The sequence below is a fragment of the Phoca vitulina genome, unplaced genomic scaffold (assembly GCF_004348235.1).
Source record: "Phoca vitulina isolate PV1807 unplaced genomic scaffold, GSC_HSeal_1.0 scaffold89, whole genome shotgun sequence".
NCBI lineage: Eukaryota > Metazoa > Chordata > Mammalia > Carnivora > Phocidae > Phoca > Phoca vitulina.
Window position 1 is genome coordinate 700,935 of NW_022589792.1, and position 22,179 is coordinate 723,113.

Below are 22,179 nucleotides of genomic sequence, written 5' to 3' on the forward strand. Positions count from 1 at the left end.
CACATATTTATCTATCCTTCCATCTACCCATCAATCTTTTTTACGTTTTTCAAAGTAACTTGTGACATCAGTACACATTTTCCCATATTTTTCAGCATGTATATCATCCACTACAGTTTAATATTTGCATACAATATTTTCTTTTGAGGAAAAATCTACATAAGGTGAAATTAACTCTAAAGTGTGCATTAGTTGAGTGTTGATAAATACATCTATGTAATCCAAATCTCTATCAAGATATAATTATCCTCACTCGCAGAAGTTCATGTCCCTTTCCTAGTCAGTTCCCACCCAAAACTTCTGCCCAACCACAGTTAAGTTTTGCACTACAGATTACTTTTTGTTTTTCTCAGAACTCCATCTAAACAGAATCATAGAATATATACACTTGGGCAAGGCTTCCTTCACACAGCATGTTTAAGATCATCCATGCTCATGTCCTTTTAAAAGCTCTCATTTGAAACATAAAAGCACGTTCCTGTCCCCCTATACTTTTGGGTTCTAACATCAGGCAAGTGCTCGGGAGAAGGGGGCGAAGGAGCAACAGATGAGAACACTGAGGTCCAGAATCATCTGGGCACAGTACTCCCAATACAACCGAGCCACCCGCACCCCCGCAGGTCGGGAAAAGCCGTGGACCTGCAAGACTCTCGGAAAACGCGCCGCAGGGACCGGACCGAACCTGCCCTTTGGCCCCGGATCCTTCCCGCCAGACCTAACCCGCCGGCGACACCAGAACTGGGCGCGCCGGGAGCCGCAGAGGCGACACAGCCACCTGCAGAAGTCCAGCTGACCGACAATTCCGCTTCCGGTTTTGTGAGCAGAAAAGGGGCGGGGCCCCAGAGCTTAGGCGGGGCGGAGTGGGAGGAGGGAGGAGCCCGAAGAAGCCCGCTTGGAAGGCTGGGTGCTGAATGGGCCCAGCCAAGGACCAGTACCAGGACGAGCGGGCGGAGCTAGAGGCGGGAACGGCCCCTGGGGGCGTGGCCTAGCTGGAGACACGGCCTGGGGGCGTGGCGAGGGGGGGCGAAGACCAATCCTAGAAGGCGGGGCTAACAGTAAGCATGAGGGCATCGTGGGCAGGGCTAGGTGGTTCCCAGGCTCGGGGGCGGAGCCCGGTAGGGAACTGGTGTGAGGGCAGTGCTGGGGCGGAGCCTCACTACCAGTTGGCGGTCCTCAGGATGCCTAATAAAAGCTTTTTTTGCTCCTTCTCTCTGCCCTTCCGAGACCCTATGTAACAGAACACCAGGTGTACAAAGGTACCTGTCAGTCCACAAAGTGGATCACACCTCCATTCATCCTGTTTCTTCCTTAGGCCCTTCAAGTATTAAATTTTCTTCTTCAATGGGTCGTATCTTTCAGTTTGATTTACTCCTAGACACTATATGTACATACATTTAATTTTTTTAAAGATTTTATTTATTTATTTGTCAGAGAGAGAGCACAAGCAGGGAGGAGGGTCAGAGGAAGAGGGATAAGCAAGCTCCCCGCGGAGCAGGGAGCCCAATGCGGTACTCAATCCCAGGACCCTGGGATCATGACCTGAGCCGAAGGCAGACGTTTAAACGACTGAGCGTCCCCATATATTTAATTTTTTGTTTCATTTCCCATTTGATTGTTACTAGGGAGTTCTGAGAGATGAGGGACATGCTCTGATTTAAATCACAGATGTAAACTGGAGTGCCCAGCCAATACAGTAGCTGCCAAAAAAATACACTTTCCTTTCATTTTCCCTATTTATGAAGGGTGAAGAAGTATACAAATATTAGCAACTTATAATTCCTCTACTGTGAGAGTAAAATCACCTACATGACAAATTCGGTGACGTGCTGCCATCTTCTGGGGATTAAGGGTATTACATACACTCTGTCTCAAGCATCTGCTCTTGAAAGCAACCACAAAACTGTACTTCCCTATTGGAAAGTTATGTGAAAATGAATAAAAGGAAACCTCATTTAGAATGGAGTCGGGAGACCATCAGGGAGAGCTTTCATGTCCAGCACTAGTTATCAATTGCAGACCCAACGGAAGAAAGGGACGAAGGAGATACTAATTTGCTATCCCTGCAGGAGGCAGGAAGATTTCTTCCTCCCCCAGCAACAGCTCAGCCAATGAGAAACCACTATACTTCAAACTCCCAGTTTATTCCAATGGACTTTTAGTTTATAACAGCTCCTCCCTATTCCCCCTTTCTCCTCTATAAAAAAAAAAAAAAAGCTATGCTCCTTTGTTAGGGGGACTTATCTATCGTTTTGCCATAGTTTGCTTGGGCCTGGGGTAGCAACTTTTTGCTATCCCTAAATAAGCCCATCTTTTGCTGGTAAAATAACCGCCAGTTTTGTTTTTAAGGTCAACAGTTCTCACGTTAGAAAGCATTTTCTCTTACCACCATCCCTTTGGTTATAACATCTGCCTGGTGTTTGAGGTAAGGAGGAACAACAGTTTGACAGTTGAGAAAACTAAGGCCCAGAATCATGTACACACAGTATTTCCACTTCACCCCCAGCAATTTGGTGGAAGGAATGACTATGACTTTCTGGGGGAAGAATGGAAAGGCCCTGAGGTAGGAGAGGCTTGGCCTCTAAACAACAGCAGACTCCCGGTGTCTAAAATGTTTGAAGTGAGTTTGGCAGGATGGAGACTAGCTGGAAGAGAAGTCAGAGAAGTAATGGAATCATATATAAAGCCATCTGGGCAACTGTAAGAATTGCGGGGTTTGGGACACCTGGGTGGCTCAGTTGGTTAAGCATCTGCCTTCGGCTCAGGTCATGACCCCGGGGTCCTGGGATGGAGCCCCATGTCGGGCTCCCTGCTCAGCGGGGACTCTGCTTCTCCCTCTCCCTCTGCCCTTCCCACCTGCTCCTGCTCATTCTCACATGTGTGCTGTCTCTCTCTCAAATAAATAAATAATATCTTTTTTTTTTAATTGTGGGTTTTACCTTGAGTGCAATGCAGGAGCCCTGAAGGGTTTTGAGCTATAGGAGCAACATCATCTGATGTATATTTTTATTTTATTTTATGTTAAGCTTCTCTTGGTCTGTTGTGTGACTCTAGGAAGGCAAAGATAGAATCGGGCAGGACAATTAGAAAGTTGAGGCAATAATCCCAATGACAGATGGCGATAGCTGGACGCAGGTGGCTGGGAGGAATCGAAGGAGTAGGACCAGCTCTGATGCTAAAATTAAGGCAGAGCTGATGGCTTTCTGCTATCTGCTGATGGATTTGTGTAGTTTTAGGGCAAGGAGTCAAAAAGGACTCAAAGGATTTTTGTTTGCTTATCATCGTCAAAAATAATTCTGGACATTGGTAAAGAGAGACTTCATTCAAAAGGATTATTGCAAGAGGGAGAAAAGGCCTATTGAAATAACACTCCGACCATAAGATCTATAAGTATCTCAAAGGTTAGTTAGAAAAAGGCTCTTCTTTTATAGGGAGGAGTAAGTGAAGCCCAGAGAACATCTATTTAAGGAGGCAGTGTAGGTGCCCGACATTAAGCTTTTGATTTTTTTGATTCAGGTTCATTTTATGAACCTGAATAAAGGAAATCTCATTTAAAATGGAGTTAGGAGTGGGGTGCCTGGGTGGTTCACTCAGTTAAGCATCCAACTCTTGATCTCAGCACAGGTCTCGATCTCAGGGTCCTAAGTTCAAGCCCAGTGTTGGGCTCCATGCTGGGTGTGGAGCCTACTTAATAAAATAGAATAAAATAAAATGGAGTCAGGAGGCCAGAAAGGGTGCCATACCACTTCTTGCAGCCCTTTGCAGAATGGACAGGAAGAGACATACCTTGTATTCTCAACAGGAAGAAGCCAGCACATTTACTACCCCAGCAGTTGCAGGAAAGATTGACTCCGAGCTCAGCGACAGCCCAGCCAATGAGAGACTTGCACACCTCAGCCAATGAGAAGCCATTATACTTCAAACTCTCAGTTTACTCTAACGGACTTCTTTTGCTTATAATAACCCCTCCCAAGTCCCTTCTTTCCTCTGTAAAAGAGCATTCGTCTCCTTGTTCCCCAGACTTGCCTATGGTTTTGCCATAACTTGCATGTTCTGAATTGTAATTCTGTTATTCCTGAATAAACCCAATTTTTTTGCTGGTAAAATAACTGTTTTATTTTTAAGGTTAATAAAATTCGCCAATAAAGAGTGAATCCACAAAACCCTAGGCCCTCCACCCCATCCTTAACCCCCAATAAAGACAGAACCCCAGGACTGTGCTCTCTCTCTCTCTCTTTCCTGGCAATCTTGGGTATGCCATGTACCCTCCAGGACTTGTGAGTAATAAATCTTGTTTTTCAAAGTCATCTGATAGTTGCTGCTGAGGTGTGGTTTGCAATCATAATAAGAACCACAAGAGTGGGTCCAGCCACAACACCGGCTCCAGTCAGGGCAATGTCTGTGGGGGCTCACTGCCAGTAGTAGGGGCCCAGATGAGTGTCCCCAGGCATTCCTAGCCAATAGCATCACTATTACAGGCTGAGACTGACACAAAACAGGTATGCCTCTATTTTAGTCCATTAGGGAGAAAACGTCATTCCTCCGCCTTTCCATGTCCAAGGAGGGCATATGTCTGCTGACGTGACCTCTGCACGTACACACCCATACTCTATATCTCACTAGCAGGTTTGGAAGAAAGAACTGAGCGTCTTCAAATCTCACCCTTTCTCTCTCCCTTTGGGAGTCTGTGAGACTCCAGAGAAGGGCTAGTTTGATCAGGCTGGGGCCATACGGTAAGCATCCAGAGGAGCTTTGTGGTTGACCAGCTGACCGTGCCCAAGTACATTTGAAAAATGCAGCACTAAAACATCATAAGGCCAACGGGCGATGCAGCGCCAAACCGGCATGCTTCAATCCAGGTTTTGTTATTCATGAAGCTGATGTTTCCATCTCTAACTCCCGTGATTGGTCTCAAACTCAGAAGGGAGATTAAGAGATGTCATTGATTAGGGCGTGTGGCTGGCTCAGTTGGAAGAGCGTGTGACTCTTGATCTCAGGTTCATGAGTTTGAGCCCCACGTTGGGTCCAGCGATTACTTAAAAAAGTAAATAAACTTAAAAAAAAAAACCAAACAAGTAATGTCTTTAGTTTTTCTCCAAAGTCCCAATAGTAGACAAAATTCTATAAGATTATAAATCTAACTTCTCACAGTGATTTCCTCTGGGACCTAGGATTAGAAAGAGGTTCACTTTCTATAATTTTTAAATAAGATTTTATTTATTTAATAAATAAAAGAAGAGAGAGCACAAGTGGGAGGAGGGGCTGGGGGGGAGAAGCAGACTCCCTGTTGAGCAGGGAGCCCTATGCAGGGCTCACTTGATCCCAGGACCCTGAGATCATGACCTGAGCCAAAGTCAGATGCATAACCAACTGAGCCACCCAGGTGCCCCTCACTTTCTATAATGTTAAAATTCTTTACAAACATGTTATTTTTTAATATCAGGAAAAATTATTTTAAGAAAAAACATATGTTTAAACACAAATATCCATCAAAAGATGAATGGGTAGTGGCGCCTAGGTGGCTCAGTCGGTTAAGCGTCTGCCTTCAACCCAGGTCATGATCCCAGGGTCCTGGGATCGAGTCCCACGTCAGGCTCCTTGCTCGGCGGGGAGCCCGCTTCTCCCTCTGCCTGCTGCTCCCCCTGCTTGTGCGCTCTCTCTCTCTCTGGCAAATAAATAAATACAATCTTTTTTTAAAAAAAGATGAATGGGTAACAAATTGTGCTATTATAACCATATGACAGAATACTACCCAGGAACAAAGTTTTGATTCCTACAAGAGCCTGGATGAATCATTATGGTGAGTGAAAGAAAAGACCCCCCCCACACACACACACACATACAAAGTATATAATATATGATTCTACTTACATAAAATTCTAGGAAAATAAAAATAATCTATAGTGACAGAAAGCAGATCAGTATTTGTCTGGGAACAGGGATGGAGGGAGGGTTAAAAGGAGCCACAAGGAAACTTTAGGGAGTTATGGAAATATTTGTTATCTTGATGGTTTCACTTGTCAGAACTCATCAAATTATGCACCTAAATATGAGCTGTTTATTTATGTGAATCATACCTCAATAGAGCTCTTCATTGGGCTGCTGGAAGAAGTCCATGCATGAAGGACTGAGCATAGTACCTGACACAAAATAGATACTCAATTAAAGTTCGCTATTGTGATTATCCTTTACTTTCAATGGAGGGTGTATCAGTCATGTTTTTTTATTTTCTATATTTTGTGATGCTTTGACACCTTAGGGCCTTGCAAACCTGGGTAAGGACCACCCCTCTGAGGGGTGCTGCTGAGCACACTTTCATATGCAAACCAACCAATCCAACTACCTCCTTGATCTCAGTCTTACACAGCAAACCAATATTCCCTCTGCCCTAAATCACCCCAGAGCCAAGTAACAGACAACTAGGGACCACCTCTAAAGCCTATAGCCCACCAAAAGTACTCAAACTAGCCAATTCTAAACTTGCTCAGCTTGCCTACCCACCCCTCAGAGCTAAGCTCAGGGAAGGGGTCACTAAAGTTGGGTGAGCCTGGAAAAAAGACACCACTAACCAGTGGCATGCTGAAGTCAGCTCATGCCAGATCAGGGGGGTCAATTGCTAAACTTGCAGGAATTTTGTGAGCCAGTTGTTAGACTGCTGGTAGCTTGAAACCAGCCATGATGGGATACACCCCAGAAATGGGCAAACACTACAAGTTAGGGCTCCCCCACCCCATCACTACTTGCTAGCGATGTCCATTGAACACTTCCATGTTTACCACTGCCTCCAATTTCATACCTGCTGCTCCATTTCTGCAGGAAAAGCAAGAAGAAAGGAAGGAAACTTGTTTTCCTCCTCGAGCTGCTCCAGGTGGGGCATCAGCAGCCTACTCCAGGACCACCGCAGAGCCCAGTGTAAGACTGGGATTGGCGACTCCATCATACTCCCGACAACAGACCTCAGGTCTCCAGACACCCTTAAAAGAGATCTCTTTCCCTAACCTGAGACTTCTCCAGTCCCAACACCCCAGCCTGCATCAGTTTAGTCCCCCAGGTGCCCTGGGCTGGAGCTGCCAGGTTTGATGACAGCATGGGACAAGCAGACCCTACCCACGGCCCCACTGGGGGAGTACTCATACCATAGTCCTCATGTGGCCTGATGGGGAATTTCCGCTCCACCCGCTAGTGGGAAAGCATGGGAGAGACACCCAGGTCCTCTGGTAAGTGAGCTTGGAACAAGGAACCAAGAGTCCCAGCTCAGCCCTGTTTTCTCTTTTGGTTCTGCCCGCCACTGAGCAGGCAGGCTGGGCTGGTGGGCAGGTGGGGAAACTGTAGTCACACACGCCCTCCCACCCAGCTCAGATCAGAAGTAACACTCATCTCAAGGGCGGGCGCTCCTGCTCACTATCAGCCTGCCACCTGCTTTTTTCAAGTGGCTCAGACTTAGCAGGCAGGAAAAGAGTCGCTACTTACTGAACCCCTAAAACCCGTGCCACCTGTGAGGACCCTCCAACCTCACCCCCTCAGCTGACTTCACTTTCTATTGCTCCCCCCTTGTTCCCTCAGCCACACGATTCTTCCTGATCCTGAAAAATGTCAAGCTCATCCCCATCTCAGTGTCTTGGTCTTTTCTTTTTCCCAGCGCTTCCCAGAGTGGGTTCCTCATCACCTCTCGGGTCTCCAAACTTGAGCGGCTCATCCCGCCCACTCTACCAGACACGGGCACCTCCATCACGTGAGCCTGGTTTATTGTCTCTAAAACTATTCCATCAATGCTTTCACCTGTTGATCGCCCAGCCTTCTACTCAGGGATTGTTTTGTTCACTGCTGTGGCCCCAGGGCTTAGAACACAGCCTGTGATAAAGTGGGCACTCAAGAAACGGTTGTTGTCGGGCGCCTGGGTGGCTCAGTTGGTTAAGCAACTGCCTTCGGCTCAGGTCATGATCCTGGAGTCCCGGGATCGAGTCCCGCATCGGGCTCCCTGCTTGGCAGGGAGTCTGCTTCTCCCTCTGACCCTCCTCCCTCTCATGCTCTCTGTCTCTCATTCTCTCTCTCAAATAAATAAATAAAATCTTTAAAAAAAAGAAAAAAGAAACGTTTGTTGAATAAGAAACCAAATGCTTTTTTGAAAAAAAAAATTTTCTTTAATAGCAAAATAATATATATTGTGGAAAAATTGAAAAATACAGAATACCAAGTACTGAAAATACAACTTAGAACCTTCATTAACACTTTTGATTATCAAAGCCTAAGTCTTGATCGGCTTCTCATCATGTCCCTCGTGTGCAAGTAGGTATATCAATGGTGTGTCGGTGTGTGGGTGCACATGCATAGACAGTCTTTCCAGGCCTCCTAAGGGGCCTTGGCCCCTCAGGTCCCCCTAACTCCTAGCCCTACCCTTCTGCATCCATCCCGTTCCTGAGAACAACCCTTCATCAAGGACCCTTTTGGCCCAGGGCTGGTAAAGAGTTAAGGCTTTGCAACATAACCATGAGGTAGCTATAATCTTCCCCATTTCCAGATGTAGGGACGGGCCCTCCAGGAGGCTGGCTGATGCCACAGAGGGCAAACAACTGGCAAACAGGGATTCCAATTGTCTGGAGGCCCCAAGGCCTCAGTTCTCTCTACCTGTGGCTTTCAGGCCCTGTCGGCCTGACTACAGGCCCTCTGCAAGGTGCCATTCAGAGGGTGTGGGGCTCCCCAATGAAAGCTGAGATGGACGGGTGGTAGTCACATCCACCAGTCCATGGACTCTTTGGGGCAGGCCCTAACGATGACCATACAGTGGGGCAGTCCCCTACACAGGATCCTCTCAGCCTCCTGACCCTCCCACCCTAGCCCCTGCAGCTCAAGGACCCTGAGCTTGGGCATGGCGAGGCAGGAAGAGAGGATTTCAGCTGGGGAAGGCATTTCTGGGGTAATGAGAGGGCCTAGCAAGCACAGACTCTCCAGGGCTGGCATGCCCTCCAAGACTGACAGGCCAGGGGCAGAGAGGCCCCTCACGGTCAGCCGGATCTTCCGCACATCTCGGAGGTGGCGGCTGATGGCCAGGAGGGTGCTGTCAGCTGAGAGGGTACAACCTAGCACCTCCAGCCTCTGCAGGTAGCTCAGCTCCTGGAGGCCCGCATCCAGCCCTGTCTCTGTCACACGGTAGGTGCCGCCAAGCACCAGTGACCGCAGGGCACGAAAGCGTGTCAGGCCCTGCAGGTGCTCGTCTCGGAAGGCAGGGACACGGTCCAGCACAATGCACTCGAGCAAGGGCAGCACGGTGGGGTCCTGCTCCTTGAGGAGCCAGGCCATGGAGATCTCACAGCTGTGCAGCTCCAGGGTCCTCAGGGTGCAGGGCAGGCTGGTGATGGGCACCATGCTCAGGTCAGCCACATGTAGGCAGAGGCGCTTCAGGTTGGGGCATTTCTGGCCCAAGGCCCTCATCAAGGCAGGGGATAACTGGGGGGCCTGGGAGCCTGAGAACAGGTAGCCACCCATCCGCAAGGAATGGAGCCGGGATGCCATGTACCGGCGAAGGAGGTGCCACATGACTTTAGGCCGCATCTGTAAGAGCCAGAGATGGGGGTGACAGGGTGAGGGATATGGAGAATATTCCAAGGGCCCTGCCTGCCTGGAGACAGACAAGCCCCAGCTGGGGCTCTAGTGCTCCCCTGGGCTTCTGCCCTTCCCCTGCCAGCCGCATCTGACCCTGCATCTCCCATTCATTTTGATTTCTAGGTTTGAACAAAAGCAATGGGGGAAAAGAGATGATCAGAATAGATCTGTCTTTAGCAACAGAGTGGATTCCCATTATCTGGAGTAAGTAAGAAAGCAAAGCGACTCACCAGCATTTTATCCCTTTCTTAATGACCACCGCCAGTAGAAGTAAGCAACACAAAACCAAGCTGAAAAAGCCTAGAACTGCCTAGAGTAAATTAGACCTATGTTTAAAAAATCATCATCATCATCATCACAACCTGGTCATAGTGAAAGCTGCAAAAATTAACCCTGGAAAGTTAATTACTAGAAAACAAAAATGTAACTGGAAGCACTGTGCATTTTAATATAGGTACATTTTACCTTTTAAAAAAAAGAAAAAAGAAACTGCATAATGTAAAATTTGTGCATAGCATAAAACCTGGGAGGTTGTTAGAAATTCAGAATCTGGGGCCCCATCCAGTTCACTGAATCAGAATCAGCATTTTAACAAGATCCTTGGGTGATTCATATACACAGGCAAGTTTGAGACACTCCTTTACAACACTGTTTATAATAGTAAAAAGCTGGAAATAACTAAATGTCTGTCAACAGGAAAATAGAGAAATTGTGGTATACTCATTTAACAAGTTAAAAGGAACGAACAAGATTTACATGTCTCAGTTAAAATAAATCTCAAAAGCAATATTGTGTGAATAAAGCTGGTCGTGGGTGGATGTACAATAAATAGCATTTAATTACCTAAATAGAATACCATTATTTAAACTTTAGAAACACATTAAAAAAACTATATATTGCTTCTCGGCACTCACGCAGGAAGTAAATAAAAACGTGATCGGAAGACTACAGATCCATTTTATAATAGTGGTTACCTCTGAGGAGGGTTTCAAATAATGCAACGAATATATCTATAAATGGTGTGTGCATATATGTCTACACAAACCTTTGCATGTATGTTTCACATAATCTGCAGCAAAAATGACCGAAGGTCAAAATGGGTTAAATCTAGGTGATGAGTACATAGTTGTTTCAGATTATTACCCTCTACACATTTCTATATATATTTGAAACAGTTCAAACTAAAACAAGAAAAATAAATACGATGCAAATGGGAAAAAGTGGAAAAGGTTCGGCTGCACCACTCAGGAAATAAATTCTGGAAATTAAGTTGAATCTGGAAAATGATTCCCCCAGGAAAACTCATTAATAGATAATGTAAGCAACTAACACTTGTCCTAGGCTCCCTCTACGCCAGACTCGGCTCTAAGCCTTTCCCTGCACGAGCTCGGTTATCCCCATTTTGGAGATGCGGAAACAGGCTGCGGAGCAGGTAAGCCACGGTGCCGGGGTGCGCCCGGGACTGCCAGGCTCGAAATCCAGGGAGCGAGGGGGTGGGGCTCGCGGCCCAGACTCCCGACCGCGGCCCAGGCCCGCCCGGTCGGCCCCGCGTACCGTGTACAGCGTCAGGTCGACATGTCGCCAGAGCCACCGGTCGTCCACCAGCCTCTTCCAGCCGTGACAAACCCTGGGGGAGGGGACCCGCCGTTAGAACAACCCCGGCCCCGCGGGAACCGGATCCGCATCTCAGGGGAAGCCCCACCCCCGCCCGACCGTCCCCTCCCCCACCCCGCGGGGCGGGGCCGCACCTGGAGATGCGGATCCGGTCCCGGACCGGGAGGTAAGAGAAGATCTCCAACAGGACTGAGTCCGGCAGGTCGGCCAAAGTCGCCATGATCCGCCGACACGCACTTCCGCTTGCGGCTGAGGGGATTCGGGATCTCGCCCCGGGGGCGCCAGCGGGTGGCGGGGGTGCCGGCAGGGCGGTGGCCGCCGCCTCCGACGGCGGGCGGAGAGTTTCAGCTTTCCCCCGGCGGGGACATGGTCGGGTCCCGGCGATCTGGACCGAGCGCGGAGGATGGTCCTAGGAACCAAGCCCTAGCACGGAAGGCGTGGCTGAGGCTCTGACGCGACCCGGAGGCGGGGTTAGGGGCGCGGACGAGGCTGGGGGCGGGGCTGGGGCTCGGACCAAGCCCGGAAGGCGCGGCGGGGGCGGTGACGAGGGACCCCGGGGCGGTGACGGGAGACCCGGGGACGTGTTCGGGTCGAGGACGAGGCCCAGGAGCGGGATTAAGGGCTAGGACGAGGCTGGGGGCGGGGCTAAGTGCTGGGACGAGGCTCATGGGGCGGGGCTAAGGGCTGGGACGAGGCTGGGGGCGGGGCTAAGGGCTGGGACGAGGCTCATGGGGCGGGGCTAAGGGCTGGGACTAGGCTGGGGGCGGGGCTAAAGGCGGGGAGGAGGCTCGTGGGGCCGGACTGAGGACCGGGATCGAGTCGGGGAAAGGTAGCTCGGGCGGGGATGGGCGGGGACTAGGGCGGTGACGAGTGGCCCGGGGGCGGGGCTGGGGGCGGTGACAGGCCCGGGAGCGCGGCAAGCGTTGGGAGGGCGGGGCTTCAGACCCCAGGACCCAGCCCGGAAGGCGGGGTAGGAGCGCGCTAACGCGGGACAACCAGCAGTTGTCGTAAGGGAGAGCGAGGCCCTAACTTTTTTACTTAATAACGCTTTTTGATGCCTATGAACAAGAATAAATTTGTAGAACCGAAGTAGCTTGTTAACAAAGGGCGTGTTCAATTTTTCGGTCTGATAATGCCAAATTGTTCTGCATAGAGGCTGAGTTGACACTCCCACCAAATATATACTGCTCATTTGTTTTTTAAAAGATTTTATTTTTAAGTAATCTCTACACCCAACCTGGTCTTGAACTTACAACTTAGAAATCAAGAGTCGCATATTCTACCCACTGAGCCAGTCAGGCGCCCCATATCTTTTTTTTTTTTTAAGATTTTATTTTCAAGTAATCTCTATGCCCAACACAGGGCTGGAACCCACAACCCCAAGATCAAGGGTCGCATGCTGCATAGACTGAGCCAGCAAGGTACCCCCATCACTCATTTTTAAATTAGCAATTCATTAAAAAATTATCAATTAATAAAAACTGAAATTTATTCAACATTCCTGTATTGATGAGTATTCAAGTTGTTTCCAGATTTTTTTTTAAAGATTTTATTTATTTATTTATTTGACAGAGCGAGAGCAGGAACACAAGCAGCGGGAGTGAGAGAGGGAGAGCAGGCCTCCCGCAGAGCAGGGAGCCCAATGAGGGACTCGATCCCAGGACCCTGGGATCATGACCTGAGCCGAAGGCAGCAGCTTAACGACTGAGCCACCCCAGCGCCCGTTTCCAGATTTGTTACCACAAACAATATTTGAGCTAAACATTTATATATATATAATAAGCATTTATATATAATATATATAAGCATTTATATATTATATATATAAGCACTTGTATATAAAAGCATTTATATATATTATATCCCACGTTTTTTCTACTGAACAAATAGAAATATATATATATATCTTTCATGTTTTTTCTTTTTTTTCAAGATTTTATTTATTTATTTATCAGAGAGAGAGCGAGCACAAGCAGGGGAAGTGGCAGGCAGAGGGAGAAGCAGGGTCCCGGCTGAGCAAGGAGCCCCATGCAGGACTTGATCCCAGGATCCCAGGGAAGGCAGACACTTAACCCACTGAGCCACCCAGGTGTCCCTCTCACATGTTTTTTTCTATTGGATAAATAACTAGGAACCGGTTTGATGGGTCAAAGGACATGTGAAGTTTAATTTTAAGGTTTTGCTAAATCACACCCCCAAGAGCCTATAACGGCAATAAATGTTTTCAATACACACACACACACACACACACACACACACACGGAGGCAGAATTTGGAGATGTTGAAAACTGTCTTAAAAAGAAATGCAAAACTCATTAAGCTGTATACATTAAATGTGTGCAATTTTTGTATATCAACTATACCTCAGTAAAGCTAAAAAAAATACATCTGTATGCTTGTGCTTATCCATAAATAAATAAAAATTAAAACACCAGGGCTTTCATCTATCAGATTAAAAAAGATGAAGGAGCGCCTAGGTGGCTCAGTCGGTTAAGCCGCTGCCTTCAGCTCAGGTCATGATCTCAGGGACCTGGGATGGAGCGAGCCCTGTAGAGGGCTCCCCACTCAGCGGCGAGTCTGCTTCTCCCTCTCCATCTGCTCCTCCCCCCTGCTCATGCTCTCTCTCAAATAAATAATAAATAAAATTTTAAAAAACAAAACAAAAAAAAGATGAAGCTGGAAAATATCCACACTGGCCTTGGTGTGAGGAAACAGACCCTTCCAACCCTGCAGAAGGGGCAGAATTGATTCAAACTCTTTGAAGGCAGTTTAGCAATATAAGATTGCAGCCTCTGTTGGACCCAACAATCCCCCGTGTAGGATCTCAAATCGTTAAAAAAAAAAAATGACGTAGGTCTTTCAGTGCTGTTTGAACAATCTCCAGGATACTGTTTGGTTTAAAAAGCAGATGTAGAGATCAGTGAATATAGTTTGATCTCACTGGAAATACATACATCTCCAAAAAATGCACACACGATTTATTATGTGTTTCACTCTTCATACATGAAGACCTGTATAAAAACTAAAACATTCGTAGGGAGCCTGGATGGCTCAGTTGGTGGAGCATGTGACTCTTGATCTCAGGGTTGTGAATTCAAGCCCCACATTGGGTGTAGAGATTACTTTAAAAAATAAATAAATAAAAAATCTTAAAAAACAAAACCAAGAAATCCTAAGTCATTTGTTTCTGCCCTTTGACATAAAATATTGTATGTTACTTGAAAATACAAAGTCTCTATCTCTATTGAAATGTGTTAATGTCTGAAAAGTTTTATCATTTTCTTGGGAGGCTCCATATCAGATGTTTGAAGCAGGAACTATCTCCAGAAAATGGCAACTGTTAATGGTAGTTGCCCCTGGGGAGGGCAGGGATCTGAAGGCAAGGACACTTTATGCTGCCATATATATACTTTTATACTGCCTCAATTTTTACCATGTGCAATTATTACCTTAAAAAAGAGTAAGTTCCGGGGCGCCTGGGTGGCTCAGTCGTTAAGCGTCTGCCTTCGGCTCAGGTCATGATCCCAGGGTCCTGGGATCGAGCCCCGCATCGGGCTCTCTGTTCAGCGGGGAGCCTGCTTCTCCCTCTCCCACTCTGCCTGCTTGTGTTCCCTCTCTCACTGTCTCTCTCTGTCAAATAAATAAATAAAGTCTTTAAAAAAAAAAAAAGAGTAAGTTCCAAATGTTTATTAATCAATCAGACCCCTTTGATATTCTCCCTCAAACAAGAGCACAGAAAAAAATGCTTCATGCTTTGGCAGCCATCCTGCAACTGTGGAAAGACCAAAAGAATCCCACAGAGGTCAAGTCACTTGCCAGGGCCACAGGCCCAGATCTGATGCCACAGCGTACCCCTCTACCACACTACCCATGGTCTTGAGTCCTTCTGTAAAGCCTATGCCATCATATATGGGGGATGCCTTCTTTGCTCCCAGCGCCTTGGGCTTCCCCCTCACAGCACTGTACTGAAGACCACTTCACTTGTCTTATTCTTCTATCAGACTGAATTCCGGGGTGGTGGGTCAGCCTTGGTCACCGCTGTATCTCCAAGGCCTGCTGAAAGGATGAGATGTTGGGAGAAGGAAATTCCAGAGCAATTCTCTCCACTCCTAAGATTATTTCCCCTCTGGCGATTCCTAGGTAGGGCGACTGGGGTTTTTTGTTTTGTTTTGTTTTTTAAGATTTTATTTATTTATTTGAGAGAGAGAGAGCAGGAGGAGAGACAGAGGGAAAGGGAGAGAGAATCCCAAGGGGACTTGGCATTGAGCGCAGAGCTCAAAACAGAGCTTGATCTCATGACCCTGAGACCGTGACCTAAGCCGAAACCAAGAGGTGGATGCTTAACTGACTGAGCCAAATTTGGGGGGCACCTGGGTGGCTCAGTCGTCAAGCATCTGCCTTTGGCTCAGGTCATAATCCTGGGGTCTGGGGATCAAGCCCCACATCAGGCTCTCTGCTCAGCAGGAGGCCTGCTTCTCCCTCTCCCACTTCCCCTGCTTGTGTTCCCTCTCTCACTGTCTGTCAAATAAATAAATAAAATATTTTTAAAAATTAAATTGCCAAATTTGGGGGCACCTGGGTGGCTCAGTTGGTTGAGCGGCTGCCTTCAGCTCAGGTCATGGTCTCAGGGTCTTGGGATCGAGCCCCACATCGGGCTCCCTACTCAGTGGGGACTCTGCTTCTCCCTCTCCCTCTGCCCCTAACCACCCCCCATTCCTGCTCACTCACACTCGCTCGCTCTCAAATAAGTAAAAATAAAATCTTTAAAAGAAATAAAAATAAATAAAATTGCCAAATTTGGTTTAAATTGCACCCTTGGGGCAACTGCTTTAAAGTTCAGCAAAATCCTGCCCCTGGGCTCAGTTACAGGAGGGTTCCTAAGAACCATCTCCTGTTGCATCAGCATACAGGGGTGGAGGGAGGGAAACCTCACATATAAACTCCTTCCTCTGGGTCAGAAACCCAGGAAACAAGGGGGCGGAGAGGCCCTGCCCAGCTTGCTTCTTGGGTTGTGACCTAGAACTCTCCCTCTTGGGAAGCACCTACCTCCCCCCCACCCCAGCACCTCTGACAGCAAACCTTCAGACAGGGGGAATAGGGCTGTCCTTGTTCCTCGAGGGGCATTCACTGAGTCCTTTCATGGGAAGCTCCAACTTCTAATTACCAGGGTGTGGGGAGGCGTCTCTAAAGTGAGGTGTCATATCTCCTGAGGCCCCTCCCCCTCTTGCCTTAATCTGGGGGAGAGGGGGTCCATGCAGGAGTGGCAGCCTAGTCCTGGGACTTCCCATTGCCCACCATCACCCTCAGGATGGCTTAGCCCAGCTGGGGTTGGCAGCCCCCCAGTGGATCCCCACCACCACCCACTGGAGCCCAAACCCTCAACAATCCCAGACTTAGAATCTCATTCCCTTTCAGCACCATCCCACAACCCTTTCAATTCCCACCCCCTAGCCTGTAACTCAGCATCACGATCCTGTGCTTGAACGATCTTTGAATCAATCACTTAGAAATTAGAACTTCTTGTTTTTAAAAAGTAACATTTACTTTTTTCCCCTGATTACAAGAGTAATATATGTTCATTGTAGATAATCTGGGAAAACCACCAAAAAGTACCAAAGAAGAACAGGAGATTCAGCAATTCCACCATCTAGTGGTAGCCACCATCAACATCTTGTGTGACACAGTAATTCTGTGAATGCACTGCTGTGTTCCTTCCAAACTTCCTTAGGCACATCAGTCCCCTCAGCTCACCTTTGACCTTCCAACCTCCCCTCTTGCCCCATCTGTTCTTGTGCAAATTATTAAAGAACCATCAGAAGTTGGTCCAAGACCAATCCTTACTACAATCCTAGGGTGGGAATTGCTATCCCATTTCCATAGATGAGGAAAATAAGAATCAGAGAGGGTAACTGTCTTGCTTGAGATCATACGGTTTAATATTAAGGGGTGAGGTTGGGTTTTTCACTCATCTGTCCAAATTCAAAGCCTGTGTCTCCAACCTAAGTTTTCCATTCAGATTCCCTGCCCTCTCAAGCGCACTCAGAGGAATGACAGGTCAAAGTTCTGAGCAGGAAGACCCCTGAGTCTAGTGTTTGTGGTAGGACGTCTTGAGCCAGCTCCCTAAGTCAGGTCAGCCGCCAAAAGGTCACAGAGCATCCGCCCTTTCCACAGGATGGCCCCTCATGTCTTCTACCTAATCTCACATCCCAGTTTGAGAAGGTGGATTGGGCACATCAGAAGTGGTGGCTCATTTTCAGAGTGAATCCCTTTAGGCTCACCAAACTGGAAAAAGCCTGTCTGCTGAGAAAGAACAGCTGAATGGTTCCATTTCCATTGGCAGCTGTTTGGTTGAACTTAAGGGTGCTCCCTGTCCCACCAGCTCTGGAGAACTAGACCAGTCGAGGGGCTGCTTTGGGACCGAAAAGCAAGGTTGAGATCTCGTACAAGGTGCTCCCAACCGGGCCGGAGCGATCTTCCTGGAAGACGCAAACCTGGGTGATTTTGCACTTGTGCCGTTTCCAGTTTACTTGCCTGTGATGCTGGTTGGCGTGCAACTTGGGACTCCATTCTAGTAAGTGCTGGGATCCAGGACGAGATCAAGCGGCTCCCTTGCTAACTGACTGCAGTCTGCGCCCAGGTGTCCCGGGGCGTCAGGCGCGATAGCTAAAGGGGAGGGGTGCGCAAAACGCTTCCAAGACCCGGCTCTGAATGAAGGTAGGGGGCCAAACGAGATGACTGCACGACTCGACCCAGGCTCCCCATACCCTTGAGGCTAGAGGCTCAACTAAGAGGCTTCGTCGGGCTCAGAAACGGGAAGTCACTACCCCCCACGGGACGTCCCCGGGCTCCCCTGATGTTCCTACCAAACCCCACACCAGACGACGTCTCCCCACATCTAAGGGGCCTCAACCAACAGCTTCCAACGGACTGGGCGCCGGCCCCTGACCTCTTTCTTTTCACGCCCCTTCCCCGGCCACGCACAGACCGGGACCCCAACTTGGCTCCACGCACCGACGGGCAGGTAGCCCCTGCCTAAACCCTGGACCGCGAGCCGCGCCTGGGAACCGCAAGCCCATCCCGGGCCTGGGACCGGAAAGGAGTGGGAGGGGTGTGGAAGGGGAGCGGGAGGCGGGGACGGACGCTTCCGGTTGTTCACTTCCGCTTCCGGCTCTTAGAGTCCACTCTGACCCCGGCTCCGCCTTCGAGCGAGGAGGTTGTGGCGTCGGCTGGTTCCAGGCGTTTCGAGGTGAGGGGCTGGGTAGAGATTTACGGAGTCGCGGAAAACTGATGGGACCCGGCCATCAGGGCTGTGCGCGCCTGCGAGAGGCGAGGCGGGGCCTTCAGGCGACCTGAGGGGGGAGGCGCGGCTGCCTGGGGTCCGTGGTCCTGGGAGTTGAGGCCCGGGAGGACGCGGATCCGGGAGGTTGAGGGGTAAACAGAAGACTCAGACCCGGGGTCTTGGGTCCTGGGAGACCCCTGCAGTCCTGACTCTGCTGCCTTCCACCCCACGCTGTGTGTAGCTCCAGACAGGATGATCGAGGTTGTTTGCAACGACCGTCTAGGGAAGAAGGTCCGCGTCAAGTGCAAGTATCCACCGGCGGCCAAGAGGCAGTGGTTCCTGGGGTGCTTGGCAGGAGCCAGGCAACTCAGTCTGTGTTGTAGGGTGACTTCGGTTAAACCCGGGCGAGGGGGCGGATGGGGTCCTGGCAGAGTGCCTTCAGCCCTGGAATGCCCTCTTCCACGTTCTACCTCTCCCTTCCATTTTCCTTAACTCGTCTGCGCCCAGCACTGATGACACCATCGGGGACCTTAAGAAGCTGATCGCAGCCCAAACTGGCACCCGTTGGAACAAGATCGTCCTGAAGAAGTGGTGAGTGCAGTGTAGAGCTGGGGGCTGGACGGGACTAGGTCAGGTTTGGGTTGGGGAGCCCTGCGGGCTTAGGCAGAGCTTCCTCAGCCTGCCTCCGGGATGAAAAGCCACCGTGGACTTCTGTCTAAAAGGTTTCTATCCCGCAGGTACACGATTTTTAAGGACCATGTGTCTCTGGGGGACTGTATCCTTTGTGTGACTTCTTGGGCAGGGTCTGCATAACCAGACTTGGTTCTCTTTGTTCAGTGCTGGGAGTCTGCATGAGATTGTGCACATAACGTGTTTAACTTAGTATGCAGCACATGGTAAGCGTTTAGAAAATGGGAGCCATGTAATTGTTTTGTTGGGGGAAGAGGGTGGTTGGTGAAATACTTTGACTTGGCTTAGAAGACACTTTATTTTTTTTATTTCTAAGATTTTATTTATTCATTTGACAGAGAGAGAGAGACACAGTGAGAGGGAACACGAGCAGGGGGAGTGGGAGAGAGAGAAGCAGGCTTCCCGCTGAGCAGGGAGCCCGATGCGGGGCTGATCCCAGGACCCTGGGATCACGACCTGAGCTGAAGGCAGACGCTTAACGACTGAGCCACCCAGGCGCCCCTCAGAAGACACTTTAAGGTCAAAATATATATTACTGAACTCTACCTGAGTGTGGACAGGAGGTCAGGGTGGAGTGAGACTCAGGCGAGTCTGTCGTGCAAAGGGAGTGTGAACTTTTTTTTAATAGTTTGGAATCAAAATGACCCGGTTCCAAATGGCTTCCTTGGCCCTGGGTGGAGTCCTCAAGCCACCCTGACCTACCTGTGCAAGATGAGGGGGTGGAGATGGAGGCCACAGTGAGAATTCCTTAACACCTTTACTTCAGATGAAATCCATGATGGGATGAACCTGGAGCTTTATTACCAATAGAGCAGAATTCCTTCTCCCGGTCATGCCCTGCCTTACCCTCCCCTCCCCTCTTCCCTTCTTCCCCCCATCCCCTCCTCTCCCACCCTCACCCCCACACTGGTATGGATGCTTGTTTTTAAAAACTCATGTTAATAAAATCTTAGAAGTTGCTTCATTGTTGTCATTTTTGAGTGAGGCCTTGTCTGATGTGGGGAGGGTTGACATCTGGTTGTCACTATACTCTCAGTACCCAGCTGCTCAGTAAGAGCTCAGGATCAACTGGATGCATGAGGGAAGAGTAAGCCAGCAGCCTGGGAGCCTGAATGGAAGCCCACCTACAGCTCTGGGATTTGCCATGGGTCTGTAAAGGTCAAGAGATTGTGGGATTATTGTCATCCTAATAGACCAAGGGGTGTCTGGGTAAGGACAGTAGATACAGTAGTTAGGAATACAGGTTCTGGATGCAGACCGACTATGGTTGGAATCCCAGCTCTGCCCCTGATAGTGATTCTGAGCAGGGTAATTAACTTCTCTACGACTTCATTTCCTTATCCAAACCGGAACTGATAGTGTTTACTTCGTTGCCATGTTGTGAAATGTAGATGAGCCAAAGCATGGTTAAGCATCCACAGTTCCTGGACTCTTGAAATCTTAGGGGACAGAGTGAGATAGTGTGGCATAGGCTGAACTTTGGTCTTTAGTGGTGGGATTTGGGGAACCCAGCCTCTTTGATCCTCGTTTTCCTACTCTAAAAAGGAGCACCATGATGACACCCACATCTCAATGAGATAATGCGGTTAAAACAGCAGGATGCCTGGCACAAAGTGTTTTAAGCTGTCTCCAACCTTACCCCAGGTGGGAGTAGACAGGACACCAAACACCCCATCTGTGTTCCCGTGGCCACAGATCCCAGGGTCGAGGTTGGCCTTTCCCCAGAGCTGCATTCTGGAGCCGTTCTCAGGAGCTTTGCCCAGAAACTTGCCCCATCCCTTTTCCCCTCTCTTGTATTGACCTGGCTGATTTCTTGCAGTACATTAACATGTTCAAGTCTAGCCTACTGCTCCTCCCCTTCCCCCTAAGCCCCACCCAGTCTACTGCCTTCACTTCACTACCAAGCTTCTTGGGAGGTAGACCTGCCTGCTGCCTAGGGTGCTGCTGGCCTGTAGTTCATGGAGGATGATCTTTCCTTGGTCCCCATTAGACACCTTCCTGCCTGCCCTCTCGGCTTCCCTTCTGTCCTTAGGACTCAGCTCCCTCCTGATGTCAGAAATGTCGGTTTCCTGATACCTTGCTCTTCCTACTCTTAGAGCTATCTCCCCCCATATTTGTCTATTTAAAAATAGATCCAACAAGATGGTTTTTTTAATACACCATAGCCTTGTCAAGATGGTTACTTGTTAATTTCAAATCAGCATAGAAAAGTACGGGCTGAAAGTAAAACCCTTCTTGTCCCATTCTCTCTCCTGAAGTCAGGTCTTTTCCAATACATTTATAGAAACTCCATTTTTATTTTTTTAAAATGGCCATGCTAATATCTGCTTGTAAAAACAATCCAAATGTTTTGTTAAAAAATAAGTTTCTTATTAACAGCACCCTTCCCACCGGTGGCGATTTTTAACATTGGAGTAAATCCAGTAATTTTCTAAAATACAATCTATAATTTTTATACAATTGGGATAATTATGCATTCTGTAATATATACCATTCGGTGCTTTTTTGTTTGTTTTTAAAGTAGGTTCTGTGCCCAATGTGGGACTTGAACTCATGACCCCAAGATCAAATCACATTTTCCACCGACCAAGCCAGCCAGGCACCCCAGTAGCTTGCTTTTTTATGCTTTATTTTTCATCTTTCCATATAAATTGTCTCATTCCTTTTCATTAGTTTATTGGTACTTGCTTGTTTTGCTTTTTTTACGTAAAAAGGAAGTATGGAGGGATTTTTGTGATGATGGCATGCCCCTGTGTAGAACTGTAGTGGTGGATGAAGGACTTTGCTTTTGTCAACCAGGATGTAGGAAGAAAGATGGAATGCAGGCTGTCAAATGAATCTGCCTGTATTATAAGTGAATCACATGACCACACCAAAAGGGGTTGGGAAGAAAGGAGCTAACTTAAGTAACTTTGGAAAAAGTATTTTTTTTAAAAGATTTTATTTATTTTTGACAGAGAGAGTATACAAGCAGGGGAAGCAGCAGGCAGAGGGAGAGG

At 48.4% G+C, this 22,179-nt stretch overlaps 2 protein-coding genes across 2 annotated transcripts; one reads left to right on the plus strand and one right to left on the minus strand.

The window, feature by feature from the left end:
- Window positions 1–8,113: 8,113 nt before the first annotated feature.
- On the minus strand, window positions 8,114–11,643 carry FBXL12 (F-box and leucine rich repeat protein 12). Its single transcript, XM_032396177.1, has 3 exons — window positions 11,346–11,643; window positions 11,152–11,224; window positions 8,114–9,546 (listed from the first exon to the last, which is right to left on the minus strand). Exons 1-3 carry the CDS (start codon window positions 11,429–11,431, stop codon window positions 8,725–8,727), a joined length of 981 nt encoding a protein of 326 aa, XP_032252068.1. The 5' UTR covers window positions 11,432–11,643; the 3' UTR covers window positions 8,114–8,724.
- A 6,743-nt stretch (window positions 11,644–18,386) lies between these two features.
- On the plus strand, window positions 18,387–20,140 carry UBL5 (ubiquitin like 5). Its single transcript, XM_032396178.1, has 5 exons — window positions 18,387–18,457; window positions 18,732–18,798; window positions 18,998–19,081; window positions 19,228–19,265; window positions 19,947–20,140. Exons 2-5 carry the CDS (start codon window positions 18,743–18,745, stop codon window positions 19,988–19,990), a joined length of 222 nt encoding a protein of 73 aa, XP_032252069.1. The 5' UTR covers window positions 18,387–18,457; window positions 18,732–18,742; the 3' UTR covers window positions 19,991–20,140.
- The last annotated feature ends 2,039 nt before the right edge of the window (window positions 20,141–22,179 follow it).

Coding starts and splice junctions, on each gene's coding strand:
- UBL5 (XM_032396178.1), top strand. CDS start 18,743: ATGATCGAGGTTGTTTGCAACGACCGTCTAGGGAAGAAGGTCCGCGTC. Junction 18,799..18,997: donor AAGGTCCGCGTCAAGTGCAA/GTATCCACCGGC, acceptor GTCTGCGCCCAG/CACTGATGACACCATCGGGG. Junction 19,266..19,946: donor CCATGTGTCTCTGGGGGACT/GTATCCTTTGTG, acceptor CCTTTACTTCAG/ATGAAATCCATGATGGGATG.
- FBXL12 (XM_032396177.1), bottom strand. CDS start 11,431: ATGGCGACTTTGGCCGACCTGCCGGACTCAGTCCTGTTGGAGATCTTC. Junction 11,225..11,345: donor GACCGGATCCGCATCTCCAG/GTGCGGCCCCGC, acceptor CCCCTCCCCCAG/GGTTTGTCACGGCTGGAAGA. Junction 9,547..11,151: donor TCGACCTGACGCTGTACACG/GTACGCGGGGCC, acceptor TGGCTCTTACAG/ATGCGGCCTAAAGTCATGTG.